Source organism: Phaenicophaeus curvirostris, chromosome 11 (genome assembly GCF_032191515.1).
Source record: "Phaenicophaeus curvirostris isolate KB17595 chromosome 11, BPBGC_Pcur_1.0, whole genome shotgun sequence".
In the NCBI taxonomy this organism is placed as follows: Eukaryota; Metazoa; Chordata; class Aves; order Cuculiformes; family Cuculidae; genus Phaenicophaeus; species Phaenicophaeus curvirostris.
The window spans coordinates 3,573,068-3,593,739 of NC_091402.1; the positions used below are offsets into that span (position 1 = coordinate 3,573,068).

The 20,672-nt window shown below is 41.7% G+C and overlaps 2 protein-coding genes across 5 annotated transcripts in view; one reads left to right on the plus strand and one right to left on the minus strand.

Annotated features, from left to right (window-relative positions):
- CFAP92 (cilia and flagella associated protein 92 (putative)) overlaps nt 1-19,815 on the minus strand; it is a 117,621-nt gene extending 97,806 nt beyond the window's left edge. Inside the window, exons 1-2 of the mRNA XM_069866127.1 lie at nt 19,780-19,815; nt 15,970-16,111 (exon numbers count right to left, since the gene is read on the minus strand). The gene's annotated coding sequence lies outside the window, so the exon portion shown is untranslated. The remainder of the gene's footprint in view (nt 1-15,969; nt 16,112-19,779) is intronic.
- Nucleotides 1,734-4,480, plus strand: GP9 (glycoprotein IX platelet). Of its 4 annotated transcripts, none has more exons than XM_069865614.1 (2): nt 1,734-1,816; nt 3,790-4,480. In XM_069865614.1, exon 2 carries the CDS (start codon nt 3,816-3,818, stop codon nt 4,380-4,382), a length of 567 nt encoding a protein of 188 aa, XP_069721715.1. In that variant the 5' UTR covers nt 1,734-1,816; nt 3,790-3,815; the 3' UTR covers nt 4,383-4,480. The 4 variants fall into 4 exon arrangements, with proteins under 4 accessions (XP_069721715.1, XP_069721716.1, XP_069721718.1 ...); XM_069865615.1 differs by having other exon boundaries at nt 1,745-1,816; nt 3,804-4,480; XM_069865617.1 differs by having other exon boundaries at nt 1,758-1,816; nt 3,809-4,480.
- Nucleotides 19,816-20,672: the final 857 nt, after the last annotated feature.

Here is a 20,672-nt window from a genome sequence, read left to right on the forward strand (position 1 = left end):
TTTCTTTTAAAATGCTAAAGAGCAGAGATACACAGAAAGGCATTTTCTTAAGGAAGCTCCTAACAAACTTCAGGCTACTGGTAATCAATTAAACTTGATGAAGAGAAGTTCTTCAAATATCAGCTAGAGTTAAATAATAAGAATTGCTGTCAAAATAATTTTAAATGTCAGAGATGTGCCTTCCCCCCAAGAACAGCATGTTACAAAGAAAGAACTGCTCAGAAGAGAGTTCTGCCACACATCTGCAACACCTGAAACTCACCTGGGTTTCACTTCCAAATGCAGAGCACAGCTCAAAATCTGTCCCTGGCACAACACGCTAACCAAGAACTGGCCTGGAAGAAACATCAGAACCACAACGCACAGAGTTTCCAAACACAAGCTGCTATCTTCATTCTAAAGCGTCCATGTTCGGTAGCTAAGGCAAAGGAAAACTTATTTCAATTTTATTCCAAAATTTTGCATACAGAAAAAAAAGGTAAAAACAAAATCCTATTTTGGTTTTTCTTTTACACAAGCACAGTATTTCCTATTTAGCTGAACAGATACATGTATGTTACATACTTGTATTGTCCTGAATTACTGGCTTTCCAGATAAATATACATGGAGCATGTTATCTTCTGAGATGTCACACTGCTTTTATATTCTTATATAAGAATTTTATTTTTATTTTATATTCTTATATTCAGTGTGCTTTTTCACACTGCTGTGATATTCTTGAGGAACTTGAGCATGAAGAAACTCATGGTCCTCCTCTGAGCTCTGCACAGCTCTGGCTCCTGGGAAGAAAAGCTTATACATAGCCCTGTCCTCCAGGCTGTGCCGATCAAAGGGAGCCACACTAACCATGACAGGGAGTCTGTCCCACTGGACCTGCTCTGACCCTTCAGGAATTCATTGCTAAACTCCAAACCAAACTAGGATATCACAAAGAAATTGTCTTCCACACAATATCACAAGAACCAAACCAGGAATCAAGCCCCTGATCCACACACATACTCTTTCTATCCATGGTTGTGTCACGGGCTCCTCCCTGCCCGGGTCCTTCTGCATCACCCCACCTTGCAGGGTACCAGTCACTCAGCACAACATAGGTTCTCTGAACCCCTGATCATCACAGAAACCTTCCTTTCACTTGTTGGCTTAATCCTTCATGAACATGGGTGACCAGAATTCTATGCCATATTTCCATTGACTTTTCACCACTGTTCCAACATAATGGCACTCACATTTTTCTGTTCCTCAAAGATCTCATCCGATTAACATCAGCTTGACCTCATCTAACATCAGTTATTTTGATGCTACAGTGTGTTTTTACAGATTTTACTTACTCAGTGAAAAGACAGATATCAAACACATCCAGCTTTGAGTAAAGAAGTACCCTATTTCATGGGCTGACTTCAGCTCCCTTGTGTCTTGCTTGGGTTTGCAAGTGTCAGTAGGTGGAGCTCACACTGACTTTTACACCTGTAGATTATTAGAGCTGAGGGGAAAACTCACTAGATTTCAGATTTCACTTTAGGGTTTCAAGGTGTTGTCAGGTTTAATGGGAAAAATGTATTTCCAATAAAAAAAATTCAAAATCATTTCCTCTTGTCTGCAGAGAATACGAAATGCCCCAAGCACTACACACCCTGACGCAGCAACCATATATAGCACCCTCCGACGGGAATGGTTTCCTACGACGCACTGGAAACAGCTCATCTTTTTCAACACATTTCCTTACTGACTCTCTAAAAAGTCAGCTCCAGTTGCTCTGCATCCTCCAACTCATCACCAAGCAGAGGGAAAGGAACTGAGCGGGAACAATTACGGGTAAGTGTCAGACAGGCATCTCACTAGCTCTTTATTTTTGCTGCAGTCCTTTTGTTTGATCTGGAATCTCTTAATGTGTATAGATCAATTCAGAAGACATCATCCTTTCTGCAGCTATTGCTTAACTTTTTGTGCCATATGTAACAGTCTGTCCTTTCACTTACTTGGACAAAACCAGCTCTAGCAGATATCTTGAACAATAACAGGTAAATATCTCGAGTCAGCCCAGCGCTCTTCAGACTAATGACTTGCTAACAAATACCTAGGTGGCTGTTAAGATTAATGTTCTGGCTCTCTGTGATGAAGTTTGTAATTTTATGTAGCACTAATCCAATCTAAAACATAGGAATGCAGCATTTAGATTGGGAATCTCGTGCTGTTTTACTTTATTTTGAAAAGCTAGTTACACAGAGATTGTAAGAAAACTGAAGCAGATTAATTTAAAACACAATCAATCCATTTTTTTCCTACCATTTCAGTCTTTATTAAATGAAGCTTCCTGGAAAAAAAACAACTCTGATCTTATTTTAAGTTTTTAAAAGGAATATATGGGGTTTCTCGAGTTATAAATTATCCCTACCCTTGAAAACATTATTTTGAAGATTTAGGGTATTTCTAATTCCATTTGATGTTATCATTTCAGCTCCTTATTGCCTTAGTATGTAAAAACCTCTCTTACTCTGTATTTGTTGTTGTTAACGGGGCTGTTCTACCTCCTTGCTATTTCACAGAATCATAGAATCGCTTAGGTTGGAAGAGACCTTTAAGATCACCAAGTGCAACTGTAAACCTCACACTGCCAACTCCACCACTGAACCACATCCTTAAAAATCACATATACCCAGCTTTTACATTTCTCAGGCTTTGTGCAGTCTAATTTTAAACCATACTCAATGCGTTTATAATGCTGGCTTGCAAGCAGAGCTTTACAACTGATTTCCCTTTCTTCAGTTATAAAAGGAATTCCCTTTAATTTCACCGTGTATAAAACCCAACACTATTTACAGTGCCTGTCATTCTCTACCGAGTACCCAGGGCAATGTGCAGTCAGATAGTTTTTCTTCAGTACTTATATATTGCAAATTAATTGGGGGGGAGAAAATACATTTAAATTATGGCATGTAATTATAAAAGAAAGATATTTTCAAGACCGGAAATTCCCCAGCGTGAGCAAGGGAGTTTGTATTTCTAATTCCAATCCAGTCCCAAGGCTAGCTATATATTTTTAAATGCCAGAAGTAGTAGGAAATACAGGAAGGTAATAGCTTTATAGGGTTTAAACTGCCAAATAGGAGGGACTGATATGGAAGTCTAGTGGGAGCCACTCTACAGAAGTGAGAACAACAGAGCAAAAGGAATAATTACCTGCTAGCCCAAAGCATGGTTATTTAATCCCTAAAAGACAAGCAGTACCAGATACGCAAAACTTCCCATGCTCTATTCACCCAAAATCAGCATGTTCTCAGAGAGGCACGACATTACAGGGCAGCAAAAAAGAACTTCTTACCACATAAAAATAAGTTCTTCCTCATTACAATCTTTTTACTCTCAGAAAGAAGATGTTTAGAAATTTACAATTACTCAATCTCTTAAGCTCAATTTTGAAAACTGACTTCAATGCACAATTTTAACAGCAGACATAAGAAGGTGTAGAAATGGAAACAAAACCTTTGTCTAAACAAACTTCATATTTACCATTGTCTCCTGGTGATACTCTGTTCCACAAGTTTGAACAATAATGTATTTTGTACAATTATGAAGGAAAAAGCAATGAACTAGAGACAAAATGTAAGCCCTGAGCTTTCCCTCAGTTGTATTTATGCTAGTTAATGTCAGGAAGAGTGGCTCTGTGGGAAATATGGAAAGCTAAAGGTTTTCTTCCAAAAACCTAAACCTCACAAGTAACCCTAAGAAAGAAGTAGCTGAACTGTAGTTTTGCATTTAGAAGCATGCTAATGAATCACACTTATCAGATTATTATTCCCAGGGCAGTCGAAGCATGAACAAGACAGAATTCATCACTGTTGTGGGATTCACCATGTCACTGCTGTTCCACACGAGCCAAACCGAAGCCTGTCCTCCCTCCTGCAGTTGCAAGTCCCTGGGAGAAATGAAGGGTTTGCAGATTGACTGCAGCTCAAGGAAGCTGACGGAGGTGCCTGCCCTGCCTGCGGACACAAAGAGGCTTTACCTGCAGAACAACAGCCTGACCTCAGTTCCTGCCGGCACCCTGGACAGCCTGCACGGCCTGGAGGAAGTGAAAATATTTGACAATCCTTGGAACTGTGACTGTCACATTCTGTATCTAAAGCTCTGGTTAGAAGATGTCTCTGCACCCTCTCTCGCAAACATCAGCTGCACAACCCCAGCCCCCTTGAGGATGAAGCCCCTGAGGCAGCTGACTGGGAATGAGCTGGGGATTTGCAAGAGGCTTCTCCCCATCAAGTGTCTCGAGTTCTTTTGGCGAGACCTCATTTTAATTGCTGGGGCAATAATTACACTTACTTTAGTGGCATGGGCTCTGAAATTCTCAAAAAAGCTGGTCTGCCAAATAAACCTGAGGTGATACGACTCCAGGGGCTGACCTGGGGAGTCACACCTCCAAAAGCCACAGAGTACAATGAGCTGTTCACTACCACCAGCTTCCACAGAAACATCCAACTATTCTGCCACCAAAAAAAAAAAGCATGGGCATCATTGAACTTGCTGCAACAGATCCCAGGGCTCAAAGTCCGGGTTCTCAAACAGGCAAATTGGATTTAACATCCTTTCAAAAATACGTTTGGGGATGTATTGGACAGGCAGGTTTCATTCTGCTGCTGCCGCCTACTCTAATGAATAGCAGTTTCTAGATTTTTTTTTAAAAATAATTCAATTTAGCTTTTTTCCACTTAATTCTCAGCTCTTAAAGCAACAAGATTTACATCCCCAAATCCTACACACTTTAATATATGGAGATGGACATCAATGTACTCGTTGAGCAATTTTTTTCTCACTCAGAAGCTGTCTCAGTCTGCAACCCGCTAACCCCCTGCAGTGTCCCAATGGGCTTGCTAGGACCATTCCTGTGTGCAAACAAATTCAACCCTCTCTTCTTCAGGGTCAGGAGTTTCCTGCCACCAAATCCATCAGGGTTATACAGGCCAGCCAGTGAATGGATCCTTTATTGAATACATTTGAAAATGGACTGGTAACAAGAATATAATCAGTAAAAATATTTTTAACTACTGTTGAATTTCCTCTAGAGTGAACAATAAAAAAAACATTCTATGTGAAACTGAAATAATGGATGCTTATTGAACATTCCTACTCACCCAAGTTCAATCTCTTTCATGACTCTGCACATTGCTGATTAAAATCCTAAGAAATTGCCAGAGCTTGCCTTCCAGTTTCACTACCGACATCTGTTACACTGATTTTAGCAACAGCTTGGAAGTGCATACACTCTTGTTGTGCCCCCATCACATAAGAATCATGGTGACGCAAGCACATTGTTTTCTCCTTAACCTGATTATTCACGGGACTCCAAGCATTGTAATTCATGCTGGGACTCCTTCCAAACTTAGGCTGGCGAAGTCAGGCAGGTTAGGTGGGAGAACTCTGAAGGTCATACAGAATTCATACCACTGCTGGCAGCTCAATTTCAGCCACCATTTGCAAATGCTGTTCCTAGCCCCAAACCTGCTAGGTATTGGAGGTTATCTGCTGAAGGCACTAAAAAGACTGCTCAGCTCTTTGCCTAGCACCTTGTCATACACGCGGGGCTCCTTGGCAAAGCCTGCAATAGCCCTAGCAAAGCTGCTGGAGAGCCTCCTGCTGAGAGGTGCCTTTGCAGTTACCATGTGCTGTCACTTCTATAAGATGAGGCTCATTCCTAGCCACAGACACTCAAAATAAAGACAGCAGTATCTGGCAAGGATATTTCATAGAATCACAGAATCCCTAGGTTGGAAAAGACCTTTGATATCAAGTCCAACCGTAGCGGTCCACTGCAAATCATTTTCCTAAGCACTTCATCTACTCATCTTTTAAACATCTCCAGGGATGGGGACTCAACCACCTCCCTGGGCAGCCGCTCCAGTGCCTGAGAACCCTTTCAGTGAAGAAGTTTTTCCTAATGTCCAATCTGAACCTCCTCTGGAGCAGCTTGAGGCCCTTCCCTCTGATCCTATCACCCACCACTTGGGAGGAGAGACCAACATCCACCTCTCTGCATCCTCCTTTCAGGCAGTTGTAGAGAGCACTAAGGTCTCCCCTCAGCCTCCTCTTCTCAACACCAAAGAACCCCAGTTCCTCCAGCCACTCCTCGCAAGACTTGTTCTCCAGATCCTTCCCCAGCTCCGCTGCTCTTCTCCGGACACACTCCAGGACCTCAATGTCTTTCTTGTACTGACAGGCCCAAACCTGAACCCAGGATTCAAGAAGCAACCTCACCAGTGCCAAGTACATGGGGACAATCCCTTCCCTGGTCCTGCTGGCCACGCCATTTCTGATACAAGCCAAGATGCTGTTGGTCTTGGCCACACTGCTGGCTCATGTTCAGTCGTCTCTCTTGCCCCTGTCAAAGCACTGTAGCATTATGGAGTCCAACTGCCATTGCTGGCAGCTTTCTCAGACAGCTTTACAAGAGCCGTGCTGCTGTCAGGAATGCACCTTCACTGCTGCTCCGATTTCTCCTGTGCTAGCAGAGAAAGGCCAATCTGAGGCATCACCTCTAGGCATGAGCCTAAAGCAACGCCAGCTGATGCCAGCTCAGGACGAGTCACCTGCCACTCTCCGTGACACACGTGCAGTGGAACTGCTGAGAGAACCTCTGAAAAGCAACCTCTTGGGGAAAGCACACACACCATGGGTAGAGGGTTACACAACTCAGTAACAAAGTGTAGCATGGGGCTTTAGAGTGAGAAAAGGAAAGGAATAGAATCAGATGTTTCCCCTGTGCTGTAAAATAATTAATGATCTGGGAGACAACATGCCCCTTGCAATATTAAAGTCTGCAAATGACGCACAGTGGGTAACAAGAGGGAACTCATAAATGCAAAGAGTGGTGGGTTACCTGGAGTGCCAGGAAATCAAAAGCTAGAATGCACATCTAGAAGCAAAAGGTGGGTTGAGGACTTAATTTGGAGAAGGCAAATACTCCAGTAATATTGATCTCCCTTGCATGACATTGCAGCAAAGGGGTAGGGTAATCTTTTCTTGTTGCAACAGGGTCTATAGAACCTGGGATAGAAAGATTTATTTACTTCCATGATTAGCTATGCTACAATAACTTGCTAACAACGTCTACAAGTCAAGAAGAAACAGCTGCTGAAGAATCAGAAGAACAACTGTAATGTAAATAAAGGATTGAAAAATATATCTTAAAAGGAGCTTAAGCAATTCAATTTGATAAAGAGGAATTTCATGAATGACGATCACAGTATGTACACATCTATATAAACAGAAAATTGTTATCAAAGGGTTAGGAGGGGAGATTAGAACATCAGGCTAGAAACAGGGCTGAAAATCTAGCAGTGAGAATAATGAAAGGCAGAAACAGCTCATGAAACAGCATGGTGAACCCTAGAGATTAACGAACATTAGGCATTTCTTTAAACTGGTGGGTGCTACCTGAAATGAGAACTATTTCAACAGAACTCTATGTGACACCTAAAACATTACAGCTGTTCGCTTCACTTTGGTCACCTGCAGAATTGATGGTGGGACAGGTCATGAAAAAGAGACCACAATGGCAGCGGGTCACAGGGACAGCCTCAGCGAGCACCAGCAACAGCCCTGAGGAATGTGGCCTCTGCTGACTGGGCCGCCCTCCCACACTCCACAGCAGCAGGAGTATTCTACGCTACCTTCTCCAACTGCACAGCACGCTCTTCACCGTGAGTACTCGAAGTGCCGCATCCCCGCTGCAGGCTGTGAACTGTGCCACCCAGACCCAGCACGGCTCAGCAAGGTTGCACTGTGCTCCAGGACAGAGCAGAGTAAAACCATGTCTACAGATTGCTGTGTACATCCCCACCAGGTAAGCACAACCATTCAGAATTCCTCTGGCATTATTAAATGCTATTCCACGTCAATAACCTCTGCAGGAGAGAACTTCAAAGAAGCACATTGGTGCACACTGCTGTATGCATTTGGAGAATTTGAGAATATTTTCTCTGCACTGAGCTTTTCTAGGTTTTAAAAGGCAATCTTCATGTGGTATTAATGTAGAATATTACAGAAGAAATGTGCTCTGCAGTCTTTCATGAAGAGTTTCCTAAACGATAATTCTTGTTTCCCCAAAATAAAATAAATCATTAACCCTGAAAACTTCTCACTCTCTTTTGAGCCTGTAAAGCTAGATACACGTCAGTGAACTGCTTTAATGCATAGCTTTAATTGTACAAAAAGAAAGAGCAATTAGCAAACACTTCTGCTTACACCAACCAGCACATTAAATAAGATGCACAGAATGCAAAAAAAAAACCAAACCTATTTGAGAGAACATGTTTTCTGACCTCTTGAGAGAAAAGAGGAGGGAATCTCTTCTGTAGCAGTAGTTCCCATTCCACTAAACCAGCACTATATTTATCACTTCTGACCTATTTGGCTGTTATCTGTCAAAAACCTCGGAAAGGGGGAAGCAGGAGCTGCTAACGGAAGGCTCAACAGCAACATTCAACTGTTTATCAGGGCAGGCCACTGTGTGGTGCTTCAGCCACACACTCCATCACACGGCACAAACAACACTGCAGCTGCTAACAACACACAAAGACAGGAAAATCCATCAGCTATCGAAAGGAAATAGGCAGAAAGCATCCCCAAAGGAGTTTTTATGTAAAGATCCCAGAAGTGCTACTACACCACTCCTGCAGGAATGCAAACCAGCGAAGGTATTTGTTTTCACCTTCTTTGGTAACAGGTAGAGCTGCTGGGATCATTGCAACTAAAAAGTTACAAGTTTTGGCTCAGTATTTAGCAAGTCAAGTAATCACACTCAGAATTATTGAGCAAGAACAAAAAATTACATTTAAACAGTTCACCCTAAGACACTGCGTAGACTTGTGTAAACTGCAGCTCTGTGTAAACTGCTATTCAATTAATGTGGAACATACTTGCAAGCTACCTCTACTAAGTAGAATTGTAGGTGAATCACCTTTTCTCTTGAAACGCTCCAGGTCTTCTTAACATTTTAGTAAAAAACATTGCTCAATCTAAACAGTTTCTGTTGAGTTTAATGCTTCCTTTCTGTCTAGGATATACACCAGAGTTTATCCCAGATCTGCTGTTTGAGTTCCTGCATCAGAGAAGTTTCCTGTTCCCTCACTCCATTTGACACTAAGAAATGTATTTTATTTAGAAAATAGCTACCAATGCTTATATGAACAGAGCTAAAGGGAGGCTTAGAAACAGGGCACTTTGCTGTGACCTCACCATTCCATCCCACACCTAACCGCCAGCAAACTCCTCCTGTTCTACAACACACAATGCCCATTCACAGTTGGACTACACCAACGCATTATTCCAACAGGTCCCACCACATTTGACTTCTGTGTTTCCCAGTTACGCCAAAACTGATGTCACAGCATCTTGCAACCATGACAGTCATTGCCATGCATTTGTGTTTCTCCTTCTGGCAGCTGCTCTCTAATGTGTTTGGATTTATTTTTCACTTTTCCATTAATTCAATAAATCAACCAGGAAAAAAAACCAAACCTTTAGAACAGCAGGATAACTCCCACTAATGCAAGTGCCTAGTGCTTGAATTTCGAGTGTGGTAAATGGTGGCTACAAACACCTGGGACCCTCTTTAAAAGTCACACAATATAGGATGCCAGCATAAAACAGAGGTGAAAATCACTGGCTTTAGTTAAAATTTATTTGTTTATTTTAAAATGACAATCTGTCCTCTGAATACAGCAAGCTCCCTAGGTACTTCCACCAGCACATGCATCTTACATGGCCCCCCGAAGAAATATGAAAGAAAAAAAGAACTGGAGCATATCCAAGGTCTATGTGTGCAACAGAAGTAACTAGGCTGTTGGGTTCTCCTTACGCTGCAGTACTGGATTGCTGGTAACGCGCTCTGAGCACGTGACACGTAACATTCAGTATGTGGTTGGATTAACAGGTATACTTCAACCACTCCCGTGAGTAACACTATCCCTTCTGACTTACAGGTGGTTCTGAAGAAACTAACACTTAGACCCTGTTCAGTGGCTGGAATTGTTCTCATTCCCTTTTTGCCCTTACTGTTTATTTTCTACCACAAAGACTGTCACCAAAGCAATGAGTCACAAATACTCTTGGACGGAGCGGATTAACATCCTTCAGTGCCTGCTCCATCATCCACTCCAGAAGGAGAAGCCTCTTCTCTTTAGGTGTGTCCTAAAGCTGTTGGCAGTTATGCATGGTAAAGCTAGACAAGAAAACCAGGCTGCACTGTAGCCTTATTTCAAACTCCCTACTCTTTCAAAATCTGGCAAAGAAAGCATTTCAGAAGATTTCAGAATAGGTTATTTCATTGCATAGGTTCTAAAACCAGAATAGAACATCTTTTCTAATGATATCACTGCTCGATGAGACAATTATTTCATTCTTAAACAAAGGTAAAAATGTGTCTATTTGTTCTTTTTCCATTTTCATATATTTACAATCATCTTTGAGCACTAAATTTAATCACAGACTACCAGAGTATCCACTAATACAACTCCTTTAAGTTGCACTTTTGTTTATATGACTCAGGTTCCCTGTGATCCAGCAGCAAAGAGGAGCTCTGGGCAGGTAACAGAATAGTTTGCATCGATCTGTGATGTAACAGACTAAAACAACCCTCTAACCCCTCACTCCCAACTTGGATGTAATTATATCCACTGCTGATCAACACCATTATAAGTAAACATATGAGCAATAAACAAATACTGTTTCATATATGATAATGCAATTATTTTATGCCAGCATATTATGAGGGTGATGGAGCAAAAACTCCATCACAAAACTCAGAACCATGCCTTGTGGCACCAACGGGTCATCTAGATGAAGCAAAGGAAAAGACAACCATTCCAGTCCACCACAGGACAACACTGCTAGTCTGGGAGTAAGTGTGTTATCCACCTTTTTGCTGAAGCGTCCATCCACAGCGTTCAAGTCCAGCATTTGAGATCTTGTAAAACCTCCTCTGGTTTTAATGCATTAATAGTCAAGTACTTCATAGTCACTTGAATCACTCAGACTGGGGCGATCCTGAAAGCCCAATGGAATGACCTTGGGGGGACATTCCCTCTGTAGTGTTTACAGGTTTCATTTGGATTACTGTGCACAACCTTCACATGAGGCTTAAACACGCACCAGGCAAAGCTATTCTCCATTGTGCTAAAGGGCCTGGAAGTTAATTATGATGATTAATGTGCTAACAATCAGCTTTGGAACTACATAAAACAGAAAAAAGCTCATTCACTGAAAATTACCATGTCTCAGCACAAAGCAGGCTGAGAGGCATAAGTGCTCTGTCAAACACAACCAACAGCTTCCGTGCATTAGCAGAGTCAAACTGTAATATTATTATGCAGTTTGGCTTTGCATCACTGACACCATTCCTCTGGCTGCAGCCACTCTGGACCCGCTTTCTAAAGTCAGCTACAAATACTGTTTGCTTCACCAGAGGTAGACTAGGACTTGAAGAATTTAAGCATTTCTGTTAATTGACAAGATTGCAAGCAACAAGGAAAAAAAAACCTGCAAGAATACAAGAAGGAAAACATTAGCCCAATTCCCTCAGCAGGAGCCTGGTCAGGTCACTGGTGCCCTCAGAAGCCACAGCAAGAGCAGCAGAACCTGGGGTGGAACTGCATAAAGGACAGAGCACCCAGGGTGATGGGAGGAAAGCAAGCAGAGGGAACAGTGCTATTTCCCCTGCAAACAGAGGACAGCTGGCTGGACAACGGGCAGCAGCATTGCTACGGGCAACCCCGACAGGAAGGGCTGATTATTCTGGGCTCAGCACCACAACAGTGTTTAGAACTACGTGGCTTTGAGAATGGAGCCAGCTCATGTCTTTCTGCCTTGGCACAAACATCTGCTCATGAAAGAGAAGAGCAAGTGCATGCCTGTGATGTAAGTTTTCAAGTGACGCTTATTTATAGAAAAGTATTTAAAGTAAAAAATACATTCCACAGGCTGTGGATTCATTGAATTGGCTTGATTTTTTTCCCCCACTACGTTTTAAGGATGCTGGTATTTTGAGAATATGCATTTCTCATGTGTTTGAAATCCCACATTCTGCAGATGAAGGTTAAATGAATGAGATTTAGAGTGCACCCGACGCCTCTTTTTTCCCCCACGAAGTAAGGAGGAAGCAATCTGAAAACAGTTTACTCTCCCACCCTTGAGTAGCTCACACGCTGAGTGGGTAGCTCTGTGAGATTGCATTTTACTGCTCTGAGGGTCTTCTCTTCAACATAAGGAACTGTTAGAAGCAGTTCTGAAGTTGCAGTAATGTACCTCCCTGGTCTCACATTCATACCTAATCTGAGAGAGCCGTGACTGTAAGCTTTGTTTGGCAGCCTAAGAAACTGAGTTCACACTAAATTCATACTAAGGGCTAAATACAGCTTTGTTCTTAGTAATAAAACACATTGCAAAGTTAACAAGCTGGCACTGGATTTACCAGCATAAAAGGATTCAGATTTGGTGTCCAGGCCTCACTTCCAGTTCAAAGTATTTAAGTACACAGAAAATGAATAATACAAAGGAAAATATTTTTTCTGTTAAGTTAAACCCCAGCTGACTCATAAGATTTATATCACATAATGACAGTAACCTTCCATCACAGGGGCACAGCTACTGCTTGCGCTGACCAGACATGGAGCTGCATTGGCAGCTGCTAGACCAACTCATCCAATAAAGAGTTCTAAGCAGCAAAGACCAAGACTATTCACAGCCCAACAGGACTGGTAACATATAGGGATTCCCTTGGCTGAATAGGAGATTTATTTGATTATTGAATTAGTACACATATACTGGAGGAACTAAATACCAATCAAACACACAAAACACATGTAGGGTGGCAGTGAGACAAGCCTTTTAATGAATACAAGTGTGACAAACTAATTAGCCAACACACATACATTCTCATAGTGGTTTTATGTGTAAATGCACTGTTTGGGGAACTATTAAAATAGAATTTGGGGCCTCACAAAGCTACTATTTTTCTTGAACTCTAAAGGTCCACACATGTGTATGTTAGGATTCATACTTGAATTACATGATTACACTTCCACCTGCCAACAGGTGAAATGACCACACTGAAACATTAAGAATTCCTATCTAATGAGTCCTTTGATAGGGCTAAGTTCATCATAATGCTTAGCAATACTAAGTTCATCTTAGTAACACAGTTTATCTTAATGCTTTTTCTCTTCAGAGCACTACACAAAACAGCTTTCAAAAGTGTTTAGAGCCTGTTGCTAGAAGCCATGTCAATACTTCACTATTACATTGACTCCAATTAAATTTAGATGACGCTCAATAATGGGTGTGTGACAACAACTTGCTTTCGTTGCATAATGGCCACATGGCTGCTATTTATACTGAACTCCTTCCTGGGGCAATTTGCTCCCTGATGTGCCCTCTCGGAACGCCTTCCCTGGCTGCACAGTCTCAGTTTATCCAAACGACGGCCCATGGGCAGCAGCACTGATGTCACTTTAGGAGGCACAAATGGCACATTCATTTTAGGCAAATTGTATCTTAGGTACCTGGCAGAGGTTCATTCAGATTTCACTTGGCTTTAATTGTGACTTTCTTGTTTGACCAAGAAGCATCCAGTCTTTCAACAACCCAGAATTATTAAAGCTGAATGGCACTGTTTTAAACAAGTACTTTCTCTGGGGAAAGTGCATCGAGGCCTCTTCCCTCTGAAGAGCATTAAGAAATACCACTAAGGAAATCCAGAACATTCATCTTAATCTTGGGAAAAGAAAATAATGCAAAGCCCTTTCTTAAATGGCCTTGACCTGTAGGTAAGGAAGTATCAGCAGGGATGGATCACAGGCTCCCTCTTCCTCCTTGAATCACTTATTTTTGTCTCCTCTTTAGGGGTCAGAAGGGTTTTGTGATTGATTAATTTTTTTTTATTTTTTTTTGGCTAGGATTCATATGTTGCCTCTTATGATCACAGAGAAGAGCTACAGAACTTGGCACAGCTGTATAACACCTCCATGTGCAACCCACTCTTATCGGTAAGAGGACCAAATAGTGGAAGAACATGGCTATCGCCACATCATAAAAGGTTGACTTCAAGACAGTAAAGCACTTGGACACAAGAGGATGTTGGACTAACCCGAGCTTGCAAGACAACTAACTGCAAGAACTGGCAACTCATTCAGATACACTTACCAAAAGCTGAGTTATCAGAAAGACTAAAACTAAAATAGCAGCAATTACAGCCTGAAGGGAAGAGGCAACTGCAGTCCATAAAAGAACACAAATTACGCATAAAAGAACCTCAGAGACCCTGAGGGGATTGGTTTAGCTTTAGTCACAGCTTTGTCAGACAGACAGCTCTGAAACTGGACCAACATTGTCACCTAGTGGCTGCTGGAAACTGCCATTGAGAAAAACTCTGAAGCTTGTCACCTTCCTACCGAGGCCTCAGTAACCGGCTGTGACAGAGAGATTTTCCAAACAAGCTACCAATTACTGGTAGCGCTTTCCAGAGTCTTGACACGGGTTTTCTGTCACTAAGTGTCAGATGTCGCAAATTGAGAATTGTTTTCTATCAACAGAAACCTAAAGCTGCTGTGCTTTTGGACACTGGGCAAAACAATCTCCATTTACTTCCTTCCCTGTGATTAATCATTTTTAGACATCCCATATGTTTTCTGCTGCTACAACTTCCAAAAACACAGTTCAATCTTCACAATAAAACTTGACACAGGTTTTCTTTCTTCTGTTCTTCTGAGTCATGAGGAATTTTAATTTACATTAAAATTTGAGTAACTGCTTTGGTACTGTGGTTTCATCCTATCAAAGTGCAATAAAATAAAGAAGATAAAACCCTGTGAAATAAGTAACTGAAAGAAAATAATGAAATCAAAACAAACAGCACTTCATGGGGGGTTTCCCCACCGTTCCTCTCCTGCTCCTGAAAGTCTAAGACACATCTTTGAGGTAGTTTCAAGAAAGAATAAAACCTCAGCAACAACTGATACAGAAACTAAAGTTTAACAGCTGAGCAATCTGTTAGCTATCTTCAATAAAGCAAGAGAAAGGGGTTTAGACCTATTTCAGATTTTGAAATTGTGATCTGTTATTCTATTTTGCATAAAAATACACAGTATGATTTTTCTCAAGCAGCTTCTTGGGGCAGAGATGCTGAGCAGTTTTTACTAGAGCAGTTAGCAGCTTCAGGTCAATGCACTTTTAAGAGTCTTGGGAGGGAAAACAATACATTCATGTTACAAACTACAGCTTTACACTTACAGCGACTTTCAGCCAAGGAACTTTGAGTCTTACGGAAGTGCTGGCTGAGCAGCCACTGCTGCAGGAACCATGTCAAGACACACCGAGTCTAAGCTTGCCTTGCCTCATGACCAACACAAACAGACCCCTTCATCCAAGGAAGCCTCACCAACCTTGTTGGACAGGCTCTGCTTAACAGGCAAAGAGCTACCAGCGAGAATCCCAGGGCAGAGGCTTAGCCAAACCAACATGAATTCCTAGAGGAAAGAATAGAGTCGATTACTCTCTATTTTCCTGCTTGCATTCAAAACAGTTGGTTTATTTGATTTGTTATTATCATGGGTGAAAAAGCCCACTCTTTGCACAATCCAAGTGAATTTTAGGCTAGTTTGGGAAGTTGTTTTCAACTTTTAACTATGGTTTCAAGAGTGGGACGAGTTCACATAGCAACTGCAGCAGCAGGAGTAGTGGAGCCCTGGAAGGAAATGTGTGTTTCATACCAATCACGGAGACCTGAACTATATCTGTACCTCTGTCTCAAAGAATTTACAGAGATGGATGGTGTATTGACGGCCACCAATAGTAATACACAAAACTGCTCTTTAGTCTTACACCTGCTCTTCAGTGACTCAAATCTTGAATTTGCTGTGTATGAAATTAAAACAAAGTTACGATTCTACCCATTTTTTTTAAAAGATGCATTTTCTTACCAGATTTTCTCCTTCTACGTATGTGAGATCTTCTTACTCCTTATTTGTCTAAATCCTCCAGAGCGAGCACAACTAGGACAGAAGATCTGGACTGTATTCCACTCTGGCAACAGCATTTCACGTGTTCTGATCCCTGCTGCACCTGTGCAATTCAAAGATAACAGTTGGCATAGATATTACTGCAAGTTCATTTTAGTGCTGCTTTTTTACTACTGGTGATAAGGCAAAAGTAATAATAAATCCAGCTTGCTCTCAGAACAAAAAACAGGGCTACATGTCAGGGGAGAAAAAAATATTTGTAGTTCAGCTGCAAACACATTGAGTCAATGTGTATTTTCCTAACACCATTTTTACAGTCTATGCTTAGAATCAGTAGGTTTTTTAAACTAGTCTTATTAATCCAGCAACTGAATTCCCGGGCTATAGATGTATCACCTTTTGCTTGAGGAGGGGAAATTCAAAGGGAAATTCAAAGCTGAAAATACAGAAGGCTATAAACTGCAGGAAGGTTTGGGGAGTACTGACAGAATCAGGACACTGTGACAACTGCCACACTTATTGTCTCCTCCAGTATAACACAATAAAATTATGGCAAAAAAGAATCTGAAAATCTCATGTTTGGAATTGTGAAGAGCATTGTAATTGCTAGGTATTCTTGCTATGACTGGATTTCATTAACTATCATCTACTCAATTAGGACACCCTAAAAACACAGCAAAAAGTTATATCTTTCACTTCACCTTTGAATAAAGATACAACAGAAGAGGCAAAAGTTAATTCACACATTGTTATGACATCTTATCTAAGTTGCTCGTAGCTTGTTTATATGATGTCTACAGAGAAAGTGTTTTCTAATATGTAGATCAAAACTCTCATCTACATTCGGGGAAGCTGGAATGTCCACTTGAGCTGAAGCTTTGCTGGCTGTGTTTCAGTGCCATCTTCTAGACACAGCAAAAAGTTTGTAGGACATATTCTAGATTTACTCCAGTCATAAGGGCAAAGCAACAGTTCTCCAGGAATAAGAAAGCTATGACACGTAAGACTTAACTTGGAAAACATCTAGATAAATGGTTTAAAGCTGAAGGAATCCTTATTGTACTAAGGAAGAAAACTGGAGACTTCATTTTCTGAATCTCACATGAAGACATTTCAAATTTCACACAGGAGAAGCAGCAGCAGTTACAGCATAAACACTAACAGAAAATATGATGAAAAGGGAGAAAGTGTTCACAGCCACTACTTCACCTATTTACACAATTCAGAAGGCAGCAGAGATCACATTTCAAATGAAGACATTAAACAATGAAAACAAAAGGGGGGAAAAAGCCTTTTAAAAACTGCGAGTAAAAGGAAAAACGCCTTGAAAACCAAATACACAGTTGTAGAGAAACAATAAAGCAAACTTCCTTAACGAACAGAAATAATAGATACAGCACTCTTGGAACAGAAGTGCTGCCACACAATGGAATCAGCTGTAGGACTACACACACTGTAACCTCTGTGTTTATCATGAGTAATTTTTGCACTGCCACCAACAGGTGTGCTACCTCTTGGAAGGCTTAGAATAGTTTTGACTTTTACGGTGTTTTTCAGGAAGAGAATGTGTTCAAATACATAGTCAGGAATATATGTGTGCATACGCATATTTACATTTACACACAGAGACATTGTATCAGAGACATATAGATACATACATTTTAAAAACATGTTCAGATCTCTTATATGTCCTTACTAAGATAAAGATATCTAGGCTGATATGAAGTGTTTTACAGCACTAAAACATCACTAAGCCAAAGAGAGATACAGTAAGACTGAGTTAACAAATGCAAAACCCAATGACATAAGGACAATTTGCACTACATAAAACTGATTCCTAATTTAAATGCATCAGCTCTGAAAAGAAGACTTGCTGACCACAAAAACCTTTAAGAAACTGATGTTCCTTATCGTAATTTTTAAAGGCCTGCCACACTTTAGAAGAACCTCAACTCCCTCAGCAACCTGTACCAGGGCAAGGAAATGCTACCACTAGATAGCTGACTGTCGTGACAAGTATCCGGGGATCTCAAACAGACTCGTGGGGACTGTGAAAACACACATTTTAAAGATGTCTGATAAATTTACAGGTGCTGTAAATTCATCTCATTCAGAAGCATAAAAAGTCAGCAAATTATGCAGGTTTCCACTTGAAACATGAGAGAGGAACACTAGCAAGCACACACACTGCTCACAGGCATTTCACTCATTCCCCATAGCGTGCATTCCTGATGGTGCATCTACCATCTATGGTGGCCAACAAACAACTCCAAGAACCACACAGACAGCTAAAACTAGTGGACTGGCCTGTGAAACCAGGAGGAAACAAGTCTTATAGTTTCCCCAACCACTCTTTAGTCTGAAATCGTGATTAACAGCTGTGCTTTAAGAAACCTGTTCTATTAATTGGCATGGTTTCTGAACTGGCATGCTGGCTCTGAGATAAAACCCATGCAATAACTGGCTTTTGTTCTCTATAAACACAGACAAGGGAAACGGGTGGGTGAGTAAGATTGATAAAACCCTTGAGAAACTAAGCCAAGGAGAATTTGCATTGCATTCATCCAGAAGATGATTAAGCTATGTATATGAATACAGCATTTCAAATGACAATGAAGCCAGTATCCACAACTGAGTCATGTGGAATGAACTGCCAGTACCATACGGCTTCTCAAATCTGTTAACTTGGAAAACTTCATAAATGCAATTTATTTTTTTTTAATAACTAGCTTCTACTGAAACTTGGCTGATTCAGCCAAATTCAGCACTCATGATGGGCAGCAAACATATCATACAGGACAAAGTCATACACTTCTCTGAACAACTGCCTAACAGAAGTTAGGGATCATCCACAACGGAGACACAAAAAACTTTCTCAGAGCAAGCCTAGGCCCCACAAGCTCATAAGGACAAGTATTCAATAAGAATCCTCAGTTGCAGAAGTTTCAGACCCCAAATCCTTCAGACCCCAAATCCATCCCTGCTGGTGGGCAACTTCCTCATGACCGCACGGTTTCTCTGCCGCTTGGGCTAGAACACCAGGCAAACAGAGCACCAGGCAAACCCAAAACTTGTGCTAGAACAGGCCGTAAGTGACACAAGGTATCAGTGCCATCAGTTTTCAAGACTCCAGGGGTCTTCCAAGTGCTGCAGCCAATGCAGTTTTAAGGGACAAACGGCTGAGTGTGGAAAATATGAGCATGTAAGGCTCCCCAAGGAAAAAAAAAACCCAACACATCATTAAGGTGTGAGGCTTCCTAATTAATCATGATTCTTACCATTACCTTAAAGAACACTTCTGTCTTTATGCTGTTGCCTAATTACTTCTCCCACAGAATACAGATATAGAAAAGAGAGGCTGTCAGGCACAGCCAGGACATCTGTGGACTAGTCTCAGCTCTCTGCAAACGAGTTAAAAGGTCTCCACCCCATTCCCAGGAAGGATACGATGTTGTCTCTATTGCAGACAATGAACAACCAGGTAACTTCCCTAATTTGCTTTTGGCTCAAAAAATCTTTAGAACATTAACACAATTAAAAAAAAAAAAATTAACGCCTACCAACATTTTAACTTGCACACGTTGCTGAACTTCAATGAGAAAGTTCTGGATGTAAATATGCTGAAGTTAACAAGTTCTTCATTGTAGATGGAATTACTAAACAGTATATTATTACAGAATTCTTCTGGTTAAAATTCAGAGCAAGCAATTTTCACAAAAGAACACATCCCATAGCACTGCAGGTGCCACTGCTCAACAGCCAGAGCCTCACCTGCTTAAAGCAAAGCCGAAGGCCTCTTCAAGATAACTGCCCACTGTCTGGAATTACAAAGCCGGAGCCCACATGATTACAAATACAGGTAAATTTTTACGGAGTTAAAGTATTTAATCTCAAACAACATAAAAAACATTACAAAATGTGAAGAACAGTTGGCTCTCACAAGCTCAAGAGTCACAAAATATGTGTCATCTAATACACACTGTTGGAACAGGTCCAGAGGAGGCTACAAGGATGATCTGAGGGCTGGAGCACCTCCCGTAGGAGGACAGGCTGGGAGAGTTGGGGTTGTTCAGCCTGGGGAAGAGAAGGCTCCCAGGAGACCTTACAGCGACCTTCCAGTGCCTGAAGGGGCTACAAGAAACCTGGGGAGGGACTGTTTACAAAGGCTTGGAGTGATAGGATGAGGGGGAATGGGTATGAACTGGAGAGGGGCAGATTGAGACGGGACATAAGGAAGACTTTCTTCATGAGGGTGGTGGAGGCACTGGCCCAGGTTGCCCAGGGAAGCTCTCCAGTTTATACCCACTGCCCCTTGTCCTACCACTACAAGTCTTTGTTCCTCCTCAGATTTCTTGTAGCCCCTTCAGACACTGGAAGGTTGCTGTAAGGTTTCCTGGGAGCCTTCTCTTCTCCAGGCTGATCAACCCCAACTCTCTCAGCCTGTCCTCATATGGGAGGTGCTCCAGCCCTCTCACTATCCCTGTAGCCTCCTCTGGACCCGTTCCAACAGCTCCATCTCCTTATCTTGAGGAGTTCCCTAGTCCAACCCCTGCAGGGAGCTGCGACAGCTTCACCCAGACCAGGGTCCTCAAAGCCCCATCCAGCCTGGCCTTGAGCAGCTCCAGGGACGGGGCAGCCACGGCCTCTGAGGGCAACCCGGGCCA

Excerpts from the sequence above, each read along its gene's own strand:
- GP9 (XM_069865614.1), top strand. The coding sequence starts at position 3,816 with ATGAACAAGACAGAATTCATCACTGTTGTGGGATTCACCATGTCACTG.